General features: G+C 43.0%; 3 protein-coding genes across 4 annotated transcripts; 1 reads left to right on the top strand and 2 right to left on the bottom strand.

Annotated features, from left to right (window-relative positions):
- Positions 1 to 444: 444 nt before the first annotated feature.
- LOC117891935 (proton-coupled amino acid transporter-like protein CG1139) lies at positions 445 to 4,201 on the top strand. Its single transcript, XM_034797777.1, has 5 exons — positions 445 to 531; positions 1,558 to 1,679; positions 1,757 to 1,991; positions 2,699 to 2,820; positions 2,876 to 4,201. The coding sequence occupies exons 2-5, from the start codon at positions 1,558 to 1,560 to the stop codon at positions 3,834 to 3,836; spliced, it is 1,440 nt and encodes a 479-aa protein (XP_034653668.1). The 5' UTR covers positions 445 to 531; the 3' UTR covers positions 3,837 to 4,201.
- A 363-nt stretch (positions 4,202 to 4,564) lies between these two features.
- On the bottom strand, positions 4,565 to 8,358 carry LOC117891934 (chromatin-remodeling complex ATPase chain Iswi). Its single transcript, XM_034797776.1, has 6 exons — positions 8,071 to 8,358; positions 7,723 to 7,964; positions 7,400 to 7,654; positions 5,224 to 7,339; positions 4,995 to 5,155; positions 4,565 to 4,931 (listed from the first exon to the last, which is right to left on the bottom strand). The coding sequence occupies exons 1-6, from the start codon at positions 8,116 to 8,118 to the stop codon at positions 4,649 to 4,651; spliced, it is 3,105 nt and encodes a 1,034-aa protein (XP_034653667.1). The 5' UTR covers positions 8,119 to 8,358; the 3' UTR covers positions 4,565 to 4,648.
- Positions 8,359 to 12,830: 4,472 nt separating this feature from the next.
- Positions 12,831 to 14,269, bottom strand: LOC117891936 (protein preli-like). Of its 2 annotated transcripts, XM_034797779.1 has the most exons (4): positions 14,160 to 14,268; positions 13,938 to 14,105; positions 13,430 to 13,841; positions 12,831 to 13,372 (listed from the first exon to the last, which is right to left on the bottom strand). In XM_034797779.1, the coding sequence occupies exons 3-4, from the start codon at positions 13,742 to 13,744 to the stop codon at positions 12,974 to 12,976; spliced, it is 714 nt and encodes a 237-aa protein (XP_034653670.1). In that variant the 5' UTR covers positions 13,745 to 13,841; positions 13,938 to 14,105; positions 14,160 to 14,268; the 3' UTR covers positions 12,831 to 12,973. The 2 variants fall into 2 exon arrangements, with proteins under 2 accessions (XP_034653670.1, XP_034653669.1); XM_034797778.1 differs by having other exon boundaries at positions 13,938 to 14,269.
- Positions 14,270 to 14,615: the final 346 nt, after the last annotated feature.

Below are 14,615 nucleotides of genomic sequence, written 5' to 3'. Positions count from 1 at the left end.
GAGTTCATTTCATTTATAGAGATACGAGTATTTCATTGATGAGTCGTATTGCCTGGCGCTTTTCTTCCTTCTGGCTCTATTCTTGTTATGGCCAGAAAATCGGGTGAATTGATTTGTTCTCGAGTCAGGTTCGGCTCGGCTCGGTTAAGTTCTGTTCTGTTCGGGAACGATAAGGTTATCGGGAAGGAAAGGCATTTATAATTGATTTTAAAGGTAGCTTTGAGTATTTTATTATTATAGGCATTTGGTGGGTATTTGTTGTTTATTAATTATTGTTGCCTGTCTTGCTTTAAGTCGTTATCATTTTGGGACATTGTTACTTCAACGTTTTCCGACACTTTTCGGCGCCGTGGCCCCTAACTCATGCCAGGCCCACACCTACACCCTCACCCGAACCCGACCCATTACCGTACCTCATACCCGTAGCCGTTCATTACTTTTTAACAGATTATTCAGTTGCTTTTGGCCAGAGGACGCGATCGGTCCTCAATCGCTCAAGTTATTTTCAGATCGTACTACTCCAGCTGAAAAGTAAGTTCCCGGACTCGGGACTCCCACTAAAGATATAAGGGATTACGGTCAGGGAAGTGCATTTAAAGTTTTGGCAAAATGTAACTTCCATTTAATAATACACGTAAATTATTATGCCTTAAATACAATAATTGTTAATGCGAAGTCATTCTTGAAAGCCGTTAATTACTCTCACGAGCTTTACTAAAAATATTCGGGAAGAACTATCAGATTGGATCATATCTTACCCACTTTAACATAGATTTCTGTATGCCATCATTCGTATTTCAGTTATTCGTGTCAACTATGTCTTCTGCTTTTGCTCGGAAGACTATCAAAAAAGTAAAATTGTTAACTCTTTAGGAATATTTAGAAACAAACTGTTTAGATGCGGATTTCATTCTAGAACCTTTTATAAACTAGTTAATGTGCATGTTAGCTGCGGATATGCAATTTTATTGTACTTCGGAACTAATCAGAACCAGATTGAGATAATCAAAACATACTTACAAAGTATTTATCAGTTGAGGGAATTGAAAATAGGAAATGACTCCTCGGAGCGATCTGATACGATATTGGGAGGGGGCTACCTCATTCACGCTGATTTAGGACCGCCATTATGGCATTCGACTGTTTGACGGTTTTTAGGGCCCCATAGCTATAGCTATACAGTCATAAAGACAAATTTTATGAATGCAGTCCAATTGTGTTTACGAGTACTTGCGCGCCCCCAGGCCCAGGCACCGATTCTAGCCGCGGGCGATAAGGATCTGCTCGTATCTGGAATCTTTTTGTTAAGGCTATTGTTATACTTGAAAGCTCCAAAGCATCGATAAGATACGAACGGCATGCCCCTAGCAACCCTTCAACGGATTAACTTAACCCAAGCTGCAAATGGACGAACGAAAGCGAATCTCGTGCCGTGCATTGTCAAAGTCTTACTTCATTGATAGTCGCTTGCTCGAGTTCGGTCGATTTATCATGTGATTTAATTCCCCGTAATTACGATCGATTTCTCATTCATTTTTGATATTTTTGTGCTTCTAGATGACAGATAATGCTGGATTTAGGCCAGATGCGGAGGTTTCCGCTTCGACAGGGCCCTTCCCAGGAGAAAATCCCCCCGCCTATACAACAACAGTGGTCTCCTTGAATGACTTCAACTCGAAGTGAGTACTCGAACTCTAGGTAGATCATCCAGTGTCTATTCAGAGCTTACCCCTTTCCCCCTCTCTTTCGCTTGCAGAGCAAACTTGACAGAGAAAAATCAGCTCGCACTCTCCGAAGATCCCTATAGTCCCTTTGAGCATCGCGATCCAAAGGGAGCCAGTACTGGCGGCGCTTTAGCCCATCTGCTCAAGAGTTCCCTGGGCACAGGAATTCTAGCCATGCCTATGGCCTTTCACAACGCCGGCCTGGTTTTTGGTATGTGCATGACGCTCATCGTTGGCTTCCTCTGCACCCACTGCGTTCACATATTGGTAAGCAAATCGATATGAGATTTAGCACCTGATTTAGCGGCTGTTGACTCCAAAAATTAGTTGTGAGGTTGCCGAAGTAGCTCAAGGTGCTGTCCCAAGTCATACGAGACGTCTGTCAATGAAATGAAGGCCTTGATAAGGCGTGCAACCGAAAGTCAGTACACTTTTGGTATTCCACACTGTTGAAAGGTAGACAAGTCGAGATTTGGTCTAATCATAGAGAGAGGGAGATAAATACAATTTATATTTATATCAGCAATTAGTTTGCTTTTATTGATTTTATTTATGATCAAGCATTTTCGATTAGAGCAAATCCTTCAGCACGTAACTTCCCAGAATTAAAAGTACTTCACATTCCAGACAATTGCACACGCCGCGTGCGAATACTTTGTGTAAATCACCTTTAGATTCCAAAAAGCCAAAGTCACCGATCATCTATCGATCCTATCTATCTATACGTAATAAAACTCCACTTGAGACATGCAGATTTATAGCAGGAACATGTTAGCAGTCATTCCTATTTGTTTGGTGTTTTGAGATGACTATATGACGGACTTTACACTCTAGAGTACACGAGGGATCCCAATTTAGATTATGCAGTAGCGAATCTACATTGGCCTCGCTGTAATTCCGTGTAATTCCTCTCAATGTTTACTTATTTTTGATATGAAGAACTCTTGTAACTCTTGTACGTTTCTTTGTTGCAGGTGAAAACTTCGCACAACATTTGCCGCGATGCCAAGGTTCCAGCTCTCGGATTCGCAGAGACGGCCGAAAAAGTTTTCGAGTACGGTCCCAAAGGCATGCGGCCCTACTCCAATTTTGCTAAGTACGTTAAAGAGTCAAATGTCAAAAGTCAACAACAATAATGCGCATTGTTTCAGGCAATTTGTGGATATTGGTTTGATGGCAACCTATTATGCTGCGGCCTGTGTATACATCGTGTTCATTGCCACCTCCTTTCACGACGTGATCAATTACGACTGCAACCTCAACTGGGATGTGCGAATCTACATTGCCCTCACTGTAATTCCGTGCCTCTTCATCGGACAGATCAGGAACCTCAAGTGGCTGGTGCCGTTCTCCCTGATGGCCAATGTGTTCATTGTGATCACCTTCGCGATTGTTTTGTACTACATGTTTGACGAGCCACTTGTCTACTCTGATAAGCCGCTGATCGCCCCGGCCGCTCACATTCCCCTCTTCTTTGCCACGGTCATCTTCGCAATGGAAGGAATCGGTGTAGTGATGCCTGTAGAGAACTCAATGCGTAAGCCTCAGCAGTTTCTCGGCTGTCCGGGTGTCCTCAACACGGCCATGATCACTGTGGTGCTGCTCTACGCAATCATCGGGTTCTTTGGCTATGTAAGATTTGGCGACACGGTCCGTGGCAGCATCACACTCAATCTGCCAGAGGGCTCCTGGTTAGGCGACACGGCCAAGCTTCTGATGGCAGTGGCCATTCTGTTCACCTTTGGACTGCAGTTCTACGTGCCCAACGAGATCCTCTGGCGCAAGATCAACCACAAGTTCAGCCCTGAGAAGCACAACATCACACAGATCCTGCTGCGCACTGGCATAATCCTGGTGAGCGGAGGCGTGGCTGCGGCTATTCCCAACTTGGAACCGTTCATCAGCTTGGTGGGCGCAGTGTTCTTCTCACTTCTGGGCATCTTTGTGCCCAGCTTCGTTGAGACCGTCTACCTTTATCCCGATCGCCTGGGCTGGTGCAATTGGAAGATGGTCAAAAACATAATTTTGGGCGTTTTCTCCATCCTTGCTTTGATTGCTGGTGCCGTGGCCAGCATTGGCGAGATCATTGAGATGTACAGCGGCGACGACTAGTGGGAAATCTGAAGTTCCCATCCCACACATGCCTCTTCGAAGAAGGACTATGGTAGTATTAAATATGATGCAGGTACCCCTACAGATGGATTCGATAAAGTAGACACGAGACGGAGAGATAAGTTTTAGTTCAAAGCGCAGTCATATTGCCCGCTCCCACTTTACACATCACTTCTAGCCATGTTGAACATGGCAAGGCGGTGTTGGAGCCACTTCCGATGCCGGCGACTACATGAACAAGATGATATTAATGTTTAAGCCTTTATGTGTTTGTCTCGTCACACCACACTGCTAAACTGCAATTCATAGAATTTATAAATGTTTTATGTTAAGACGATCAATAAAGAGATCGATTCTGAACGTCAGATTCAAACTTTTTCCTTGCTTTGTATACTCACTTATTTAAAAGGTCGCCTCATCGACGGATATTGAATCAAATTGTTCATCCGGACAAGAGCTGCGCGACAGCCAATAAAAAACATTATCATTGAACTGATGTTGCAATACATACATATATAAATATAATAATTAGTTTCTTAAAATCAAAGTACAAATACGTGGAATAGAATACAGCGGCGCGCAATGATATTATAATTGAACTGTTGAATGTATGTATGTTGCTTGTAAGCTGTGCTGGCTTTTGGATGTCGGGGGAACTGAACTAAGAGCTACGTACATACATATGTATGTGTATGCGTATATGCAGAGTTATTAAGTAATCTGTTGTCTTTGCATTGCAACTGCAACTAATGATGAGAGATGCCTATTCTCATGTGAATTTTCTGCAATGATTCATTCCTTTCGCTAGCTGGTTACTTCTTCTTTTTCTTGGAACTACTGCTGGTGGCCACTACATCGTTCTTGCGCTTCTGATTGGCCTTGGGTTGGGGCGTTGGGGCAGGAGTGCTGTTGTGGCTTCCACTGCCACTCGAAATGCTTCCCTTCGGCGCCTTTTTCTTCTTCTCGGCCCGTTCCTTTTCCTCCAATTCGATATTCTCGCGTTCGATGAGCGTTATCAAGGTGTTGCAGCGGCGCTGAAGTTCCAGAGCTGTGCGCGACTTGATAAACCAATCAAAGCGAAACTGCGGTGATGCTCTATCGAATGGCATCACAATATAAACAATAACAGTTTTAATTATTTCTGATTTGTTTACTTACCTTATAGCCGCTCTCAGCTCTTCGTAGACATTCTCCTTGTCGAAGCCCAGCTTGTGCAGCATGCAGACCAGGAAACGATCCTCGATCTCTGTATAGTTCTTGCCCTTGTTGTTTCCGTATTGCAGACGCAGCTGGTGGAAGGGAGCTCGATACCTCGACATCTTTAAAGATATTCAGTATTCATTAGATGTGACAGCTCCTTTACGGATAAATAACTCATTCGACATACCTTTTGATCTAAGGCCTTCTTGATGGACAGTCGTCGCTGAATCTTTCCCTCGCCTCGCTCAATCTGTCCCATAATTCGTTCAATGTCCTGCAGCTCTGTGCAACGCTCCCAGAACACGGCGTTGTACTCGATAACCTCTTCGGGAGTCTTGCCCTCCACGTCCTTGGCTATGTTGTCAATGTCATCACGTCCATACTTCTCGTTGGCCTTGATGAACTGATTGAAGTCACGCTTGGTCCAGGCCGTGAAGCCGTGGGAGAGGAGGTTCTCTTTCTCGATGATTTCATCTTCCGTGAGGGGTTCGGCCTCGTCAATCTTGCGCTGTTCCTCCCTCTGAACTTTGTTGGCTTCCGAACCGAGTTCCGTGTTCTTGGGCACCTTGTAGTTGACAGTCTTTCGGAAATAGTAGATCTCCTGGTCGAGCAGCTCAAACAGACGAGGCGGGAAGAACTGGAAGTCCTGGACAATAGGTTGCTTGGGTGGACGTGGGGCCTTGGGGGCTTTCGGCTCAGAGACGCGCAGGGCTTCTCTGAAATAGGCGTCCACGGCATAGTTCGCCTTACGCTCACGCTTTGGTGGCTCAATCCAGTTACCCAGAGCGTTCTGTTTCTGCTTCTCACGCCAATCCTCGCCCTCAAACTGATAGACTGACGAAGTGCCTGCCTCTCCATTCGTGTCCATGGTGAATGTGCGCAACGAACTTTCTCCCATGCTATCGAGTTGGGCCTTCTGTTCGGCTGTTTTAGCCTCGCCACGCTCCAGTATGACATCAATATCCTCGTCGGTGATGTCCGTTTCCTTCGAATTAAATACTTGGCTGGCTCCGAATCGAATTATGTTGAGCATTTCGTCTTTGTTCATCTGATTGGAGCGATTGTCAACGAGTCGGCCACCCTGAATGACCATCTTGTCCAGCCTCAGCTTGACCTCGGCTCTCTCCACGATCTTCTCCTCCACAGTGCTCTCTGTGATCAAGCGAAAGACTCTCACTTGCTTCTTCTGGCCTATACGATGTGCACGATCCATGGCTTGCAAGTCCATTTGGGGATTCCAATCGGAGTCATAGATGATGACCACATCGGCGGTGGCCAGATTAATGCCCAGGCCTCCAGCCCTTGTGGACAACATGAATACGAACTTTGTACTGTTCTCCATATTGTACTCCTGGATCTGTCGGTTGCGGTCTTCGTGAGGCGTTTGACCATCCAGGCGACAGTAGTTATAGTTCTTCCAATGGCAATAGTCCTCTAAAATGTCAAGCATGCGGGTCATTTGGGAGAAGATCAAAACACGTGATCCCTGTTCCTGGAGTTTGGGCAACAGTTTATCCAGAATGGCCATTTTTCCCGAATTGTAAACCAGATGTGTGTCTGTGGTATACGGTGGCCCCGGCTCGGCTCCATCAAACAGATAGGGGTGGTTGGTACACTTTCGCAGCTGCATTAGGATGTTTTGCAGACGCATTTTCTCGACTTTGCCAGCTCCATTAACAATATCAATATCCTTAAGCAGTACCTTGGTGTACCAATCTCTCTGCATCTTGGAAAGGCCAACAAATATCTTCATTTCTTTCTTGGGCTTCAAACGCTTCTCCACCTCGGCCTTAAGGCGACGCAGCAAGAAGGGCTTAAGCACGGCATGCAGGCGCGTGATCAGGGCATCGTCTCCCAGACAAGTGTTTGTGTTAAACCACTCGTCAAAGTCTTCGGACGAGTTGAATACATCGGGCAGGAGAAAGTTCAACAGGGCCCAGAGCTCGTGGAGATTGTTCTGCAATGGGGTACCAGTGATGAGCAACCGATTAGCCGTTTTGAACTCTCGGAGGATCTCCGAAAGCTTGGACTTCTCGTTCTTGATACGATGCGCCTCGTCAATGACCAAATAACGCCAATTAAACTTCTTGAAAACGGACTTCTCGCGTATGCACATCTCATAGGAAGTCACGCAAACATCCCACTCGCCCGGCATCAATACATCTCGGATGAAAGTGTTTCGAGTGTCCTGGTCGCCAATCAGACAAACGGCTTGCAGCGATGGGCACCATTTCTTGAACTCATTCACCCAATTCTGTAGCGTGGACTTGGGCACAATCACTATGTGGGGACCAGCTTGGTTTCTGCAGGAGAATAAGAATGCTTCGAGTACTTTTGAAGCGTAATACAATCGGAAAACTCACTTGAAATGCTTAAGATAGCCAAGAAGGGAGATGGTCTGCAGCGTCTTGCCCAGGCCCATTTCATCGGCCAGAATGCCGTTGATGCCATTTTCATACAGTGAGATCATCCAGTTGAGACCACGAACTTGATAGTCACGCATCTCGCCACCCTTAATGTAGGTGGGTGAAGCATCGAATCGAAATAATTCCTTTGTAGCCGTGTCTTCGGCCAGCAACTCTTCATCCTCCTCCTGCTCTGTTTTGCGATGGCGATGGCTACAGGGGAAAACAGTTGGAAATTGGTAGATACGCGTAAAGAAATATAAAATTACTCAACCACTTACTCAGCCAATTCCTTCTCCTTATCTTTATCCTTATCCTTCTCTTTTTCTTTGTCTTTGATTTTTTTGGGTCTGCCTTTAGGTTTTGTGGGACTCTTGGCGCTGTTCGTCATGAAATGGGTGAATATCTCCGTTTGTTTTAACAGAAAATCAAACCGCCGACTCCGGTCGGCTTCAATCTTGTTGTCGAACTCTGCCTCCTTCTCCCCCGAGGAACTGGTTGCCGCATCGGAAGTGGTTTCATTCTGTGAAAAGGCGAAGGAAAGTTTCAGAATATTCTACGCGTCACCGACACCACCGGCGGCGTCACTAAACGTAAAAAAATTGTATTTCACTTTGCTTTATACTTACAGAGTTCTCCTCGGCGGCGTCGACGGAGGCAGCATCTGTTTTGGACATATTTTACTGCCGGCGCGGTTTCGGTCTTTAATGTTCAATTAAAATTGTGTTTGCTTTCGCTGTGGTCAAATGGTTCTCGTCACCTTTTACGAAATGCGTCTCTGCAAACTGAAATTGTATGGGTCAGTGAGCTATGCCACTTTACAGAATCCGAGTTTAAAGTTTCAGTTCAAACAATTTACTTTCTTGAACACAAAATACACACAAAATGCGCTTACACGCGATTTTTTCGAGGGAATTTGGCGTCGCTGTGATGCATGGACTGGTATATCGATATATGTTTAAGTAATACTTCCTCGTTTGAAAAAAATCATTATCGATACCTTTGTGCGATTAGCGAAACGTTTCTGGACTCAAAAGAAATTTTAACGATTTCCTAGATTATTTGCTGGTATACAAAATTTAGTGGAGCGCTCTCGTTATCCTCATGTAGCTCTGCATTAATTTATTGAGCGAAAACACGTCGAACAATTCTAAAGAAGGCCGTGCTTGGCACTGTGGGTGCTGTGCTATCAATCGGGAAAGTCTAGTCAAATCACAAGACTTTCGAAGAATTTATTATATTCCAAATTGACAAATCCGCTGCTGCTGAATTGTTTGACAATAGGACAGATAGAGGCTAGATCTTGCCTAATATTTAATGTAAATGTGTCCATAATATCACCAAAATTCATATTTTTCACACTGCTGAAGTTTGGTCGTGCTGTCGTGAGCCAGGCGTTAAAAGCCGAAAAATGCGAGGATGCTTACAGTGTGCGTTCTTAAAGGCCTGCCAATCCTTCTTGAACAAAGGATAACTTGCAGAGGAGCCTAGTCGGACTTGGTTGCTTCCAAGCAGTACTTCTGTATCGCTCCCTTTTCCATTAAGAATGCGTTCTTTATGCGTGACGTTCTCGCTTTCATTTTACGTGGGGCATCATTCCTTTTTTTTCTAGGTAGGAACAGTTTTTTTTGGAACGCATTTAGAGCTGGTGGCTGTGGTAATTTCAATGTTGTGTAACGCTCGGGTGTTCCTTCCAGTTGTAGTTTCCGAAAAAAGCATTACAGAAAATATCTTTGGCATGCATGTAGGACAGTTCCTTGGGAATATATTGTGCATGCATACAATATCGTTTTATAGGAAACTATTAAGAACCGTACCGTGAGCATGCATAAAAGAGCGTTCTCAAAGAATATATGTATGTATATATATATATATATATATATATATATATGTTAAAATAAATATATAAATTTTCAAATGCATTTCTTTTATTAAATTAGATAAAATAAAGGCCATGATGTAACAATTAAAATAAAGAAAACGGTAAGCATGTATAAATTGTCCTTTTGCATATCCATAAACCGTTATTTATTGTTTCTTTCATATTCATTAGATGCAATCTAACTGCCGAAATATTCGGCCAGTACTTACATGGTGAATTCGCGGTTACATCTATTAAATACTTTTTTCACAAATTTTTAACAAATGAAAATTACAAGATTCGCTTGCTGAGTACTGTGCACAGCTTCCAATACGCAATTGAACCATACTTTTTTCTCTTGTCTCACCCATGATGCAACTATGCAACAACTGTATAGTTGCATCATGGCCTCACCCATTGTCGGACGCCATCTCACCGCCAACCGAATCGGTTCGACAAAGTCCACCAGGAAAGTTTAAGAGAACGCTTCTTTTCGCATCCACTTCCACGACTGGGAAAGAGTAACATATAAAATTATGTTCATTCATGTATGTATGTATGTTTTAACAGGCAATCCGATGTCTTTTCCCGAAGATCCGCATCATCCTACTTTATCAATATTTTTCGAAGTCTCTATTACTAACACCATTTTACCTTCAAAAAGTCGTATAAAATGTTTTCGCAAAACTAATTTGATCGATCTTTGTCTACATCTCTCGCATGAGGATTGGTCCTTTCCTTAGTCCTCATCACATATAGAGCCTACTGTCAATCTGTATGTATGTATTAATATACATGCATACGTTGTTTATTTGAACCACCTTTCTGCAATTCGATCTGTAGTTTCTGCTTTAGGCTGTGCTGATCAGATACTAGTTATGGGTGACTTCAACATCCCATCTCTATCTTGGCAACAGGATGATTCAAACATGTTGCTACCTGGAAGTCAACATGATTTCGTCGAGGGGGTAACTGACGTCTCGCTTACCCAAATTAACTCTGCCAGAAATAATAGAGATAGACTGTTAGATCTCATCTTTGTCAGCGATGCCTCTCGTACAACGGTTTTAACAGGCAATCCGATGTCTTTTCCCGAAGATCCGCATCATCCTACTTTATCAATATTTTTCGAAGTCTCTATTACTAACACCATTTTACCTTCAAAAAGTCGTATAAAATGTTTTCGCAAAACTAATTTGATCGATCTTTGTCTACATCTCTCGCATGAGGATTGGTCCTTTCCTTAGTCCTCATCACATATAGAGCCTACTGTCAATCTGTTTTACGAAACATTATACTCTGCCCTCGATACCTACGTCCCTGAAGTCACCGTATTTGTTTCCTCTAAACCTCCGTGGTTTTCCAAGTATCTGTATTACCTAAAAAATAAAAAATCTCGGCTCTACAAAAAGTACCAGATAACTGGCTCTTTGTCTGTCTTTGCCCAATATTCTTCGGTTCGCTCTCAATTTCTTACGGTCAATAAGAAATGTTATAACGTACATCTTTCCCAATGTGGCAAAAATTTCCGTAGTAATCCCAAAAAATTATTTTCGTTCGTCAACTCAAAACGCAAGTCTAACTCGTTCCCTTCTTCCCTTCAGTTAAAGTCTAAAACAGAAACTTCAGATCTAGGAATTGCACATTTATTTGCCACCTTCTTTCAATCGACGTACTCCTCGGATACTTATGACTCTTCCCCCCCTTATCCATACCATCTACCTCATGTTAATAACATGTTTCTTCCCTTCCTTGATGAAAGTACAGTCTTCGAAGGGTTGTCATCAATTGACATCTGTTTTTCTGCGGGTCCAGATAAAGTTCCGAGCTGTATTTTAAAATATTGCGCTCAAGCCCTATCTCGTCCTTTGACCTTCTTATTTAATTTTTCCCTGGAGCATTCTCGCCTCCCCATGATCTGGAATGAATCCTACCTTGTTCCTCTTCATAAGAAAGGGTCCAGATCTAATATCGAAAATTATCGTGGTATTGCTAAACTATCTGCCATTCCGAAGTTTCTCGAGCACCTTGTCACTCGTCAATTGCAACATGCATGTTCTAGCATTATATCCCCGACGCAACATGGTTTTTTTAGACATCGATCTACATCTACTAACCTTTTAGAATTCTCGTCTCTAATCAACCGAGGATTTCAAAGTGGCATGCAGACGACGTCATTTTTACAGATTTCAGTATAGCTTTTGATTCTGTTAATCATACCCTGCTGATCCATAAGCTCTCGTTATTAGGTTTTCCCACAAATCTTGTAAATTGGATATCATCGTACTTGTCGAATCGCACACAGCGTGTTTTGTTGAACAATGTCTTGTCGAATGTTGTGAAAGTAACCTCTGGAGTTCCTCAAGGAAGTCATTTAGGTCCGCTTCTTTTCAATTTGTTTGTGAACGACCTGCCCCAAGTTATTTTGCACTCAGTTACTTTAATGTATGCTGATGACGTTAAAATTTGTTTTTCCTTTTCCGACTGGTACTTGCATACTCGCCTACAACTTGACCTTGACGAATTAAGCATTTGGTGTTCAAATAACCTACTCTTCTTAAACCATGCTAAGTGCAAACTTATGACTTTTCACCGCCGTGCACCACACTTTGTCTCCTATTCTCTAGGACACCATGTTCTGGACCGAATCTCCACATCAAATGACTTAGGAGTCCTTTTCGATCACAAGCTATGTTTTAATAGCCATATTGCTTCAACCGTTAACAAAGCTAAAGGGAGTTCTAGCCTTTATTAAGCGTTGGTCAAAAGAGTTTGACGATCCGTATATAACTAAAGCACTGTACGTCTCGTTGGTTCGCCCGATATTGGAGTATTGTTCTTGTGTGTGGAGTCCACAATACAAGGAGCAACAAATTATTATTGAATCCGTTCAAAAACAATTTTTATACCCGGTACTCGAAGAGTAAATAGGGTATATTGTGTTTGTGCGGATAACGGAGGTTTTCGCCCTTTTGCGGAGGCGGAAGGGGGCGTGGCTCATTTTTGAAATACACTTGTAACAGTGTGAGCATACAGAACTCTGGATGCAAAATTTGGTGGCTCTAGCTCTTATAGTCTCTGAGTACTAGGCGCTCATCAGGACGGACAGATGGACAGACAGACAGACAGACATAGACTCGGCGATTGATGCTGATCAAGAATATATATACTTTATGGGGTCGGAAACGTTTCCTTCTGTGCGTTACATACAACCGTTATTCGCACAATACAATATACCCTATTTACTCTTCGAGTACCGGGTATAAAAACCATGACGGCACAGATACAAACGTTCCAATATGTTATTTAAATATTAATAATTTATTTTAAAATATACAATGGGTTTACATAAAAATATCCAATATTACGTAAAGAATGGTTGGCCTAACAGAAATTGTAAATTACACAGTGCAATTTGCTTGATTAAAATTAAAGATTTTTTTTGATGAAAAGCGCACACTGCCATCGTTCTCATCTTTTTTTGAGCACAGACACACATAGGGAATGAAATGCAACAAAGTATCAAAGTTTGTTTTGTTTGGAATACATATAATTACAGCCAGCGAAATCCTCAGTTTGCACAACACTGACCTGAAGTAGAATCCAGAAGTCGACCCAAAATAAAGAGTTCCCATTCATATTCATGAGCATTCCAGTAGTATTATTGCGATTCAATTTCGAACTGAAAACAGTTGCGCAATCTTGTTAGCATGACATTTAATGTAGTCATAGCCAATCCTGGCGACACTCTTTATCCTGCTGTTGTGATTTGGGACGGCCGCCGCTGCTGTGCCAGCGGATAGATCGATCTGCTGGGCTGCAAACGTTCCTGTCGCTCCCGCTGCTGGGGAGGCTGAATGGAGAACACTGGATTGACTTTTCGGGAACATTCGTCGAAGGACATAGTCAAAGCCATTGGAAGCCTTGTTGCTGTTCGACTTGAATCGCTCAATGCCGAAGGCCCGAATGGCACGCGAGAAGCCAAACACTTGTGAGCTGATGTAGGCCCGACGAACGGCCAGTGTGCTTCCATCATTCTGCTCGGTGTAGGTAACGATTTCATCGACTTTCTAAGAATCGAAACAAGTTATTTGCTGCCTTTTGCAAAAACTAGCAAGTCTACATACCATTATCTTCTTCATGCCCAGGTTGCGGGTGAATGTGGTGAACGTCTTCGCAACCGGATCCAGCACCGAATCCTCAACAATCTTGACAGGCACATTGTTGTAGAACCGAGACCCCCATTTAGGCACCGGATTTGTCTTTGAGAGCAGTCGCCGGGAGTATAATTTGCCGTCCCGCACCTCCCGTTGAATGGTGTCTTCGGTGAGGACGTGCGAGCTGGATGGATTTGGATAGCGGTTCCAGTAAGCAGCTACAACATTCTTCCAGCTGTAATCGAAAACCGCCTCCGTGCGGCAAGTGGACGCCGTGATGACCATGACAGCCTCAATCAACTGATAAGCACGCTTGTATGCGCGTGCCTTGCCGAAAATAAAATGAATTTCCCAGTAAATCACGCCAACCTGCGCCCCTGAACTAAAATAAAGAGAGAAAAAGACAAAATCAATTGCAATCGAATGATGCGCTTATAAATAGAAATTGACCACTGTTGTCAGTGCCTCGTGGACCTACCAGCGCCTTTTGTCTTTGGTGTGTGAGCAGCTCCAGAGCGTAGAGTGGATCGTGGGGTACGATGCGTTTTTTGTTAGGAATAATTCGTCCCTGCCCGTTTCGGGCGCCTACGCGTCTGTGCCAAGAATTTTGTTGTGTAACCGCGTCATACACAGGGTGGCTCGAAAACTATGAATTTCTTTATTTAGTGGCCTTAGTTCAATAATCTCAATGGTCTCCTACGCTCACTGTTTCCTCATAAAGCCAGCCGTGCGTTTCATTCCTTATGTTTTATTTAATTGTATCCATTTAATTTAATCAACACCTGGTCCAAAGGCCACTGCTCCAGCGTGACCGCGAAATTATCGATAAGATATACCGACAGACTTCGAAAATATACCGAAACATACGCTTGCATTTTCAAAATATTCTGTAGATATACCGTGAAACTAATATTATTTTCCTCGATTTTTATGTTATATTGGATATTACTAGCTAGCTGGGAGTCTCAGCATTTAAAATGTAATTTTATTCGAATCATCATTCAATTCCCCGCAGGATTGGGTGATTTTTTAATTTATATTTCCTGGGTTGATTGCATAATAAGGTTAAAACAGAAAAGGTCAACCAAAAAAAAAAAAAAAAAAAAAAATATTTGCTATACCTATACCGGCAAATTTTTATATTAATTCATTGAAA

The sequence above is a fragment of the Drosophila subobscura genome, chromosome E, assembly GCF_008121235.1.
Source record: "Drosophila subobscura isolate 14011-0131.10 chromosome E, UCBerk_Dsub_1.0, whole genome shotgun sequence".
NCBI classification, from domain to species: domain Eukaryota; kingdom Metazoa; phylum Arthropoda; class Insecta; order Diptera; family Drosophilidae; genus Drosophila; species Drosophila subobscura.
Note: the sequence above shows the minus strand (reverse complement) of the source record. Positions and strands in the feature narration are given on the sequence as shown.

Bases quoted from the DNA above. Each gene is read 5' to 3' on its own strand.
- LOC117891935 (XM_034797777.1), top strand. From the start codon at position 1,558: ATGACAGATAATGCTGGATTTAGGCCAGATGCGGAGGTTTCCGCTTCG. The intron at 1,992-2,698 runs GTAAGCAAATCG...TCTTTGTTGCAG, and splicing joins CCCACTGCGTTCACATATTG to GTGAAAACTTCGCACAACAT. The intron at 2,821-2,875 runs GTACGTTAAAGA...GCATTGTTTCAG, and splicing joins CCCTACTCCAATTTTGCTAA to GCAATTTGTGGATATTGGTT.
- LOC117891934 (XM_034797776.1), bottom strand. From the start codon at position 8,118: ATGTCCAAAACAGATGCTGCCTCCGTCGACGCCGCCGAGGAGAACTCT. The intron at 7,965-8,070 runs GTAAGTATAAAG...GCCTTTTCACAG, and splicing joins ACGCCGCCGAGGAGAACTCT to AATGAAACCACTTCCGATGC. The intron at 7,340-7,399 runs GTGAGTTTTCCG...ATTCTCCTGCAG, and splicing joins GGCTATCTTAAGCATTTCAA to AAACCAAGCTGGTCCCCACA.
- LOC117891936 (XM_034797778.1), bottom strand. From the start codon at position 13,744: ATGGTCATCACGGCGTCCACTTGCCGCACGGAGGCGGTTTTCGATTAC. The intron at 13,373-13,429 runs GTATGTAGACTT...TTCGATTCTTAG, and splicing joins TGGGCATGAAGAAGATAATG to AAAGTCGATGAAATCGTTAC.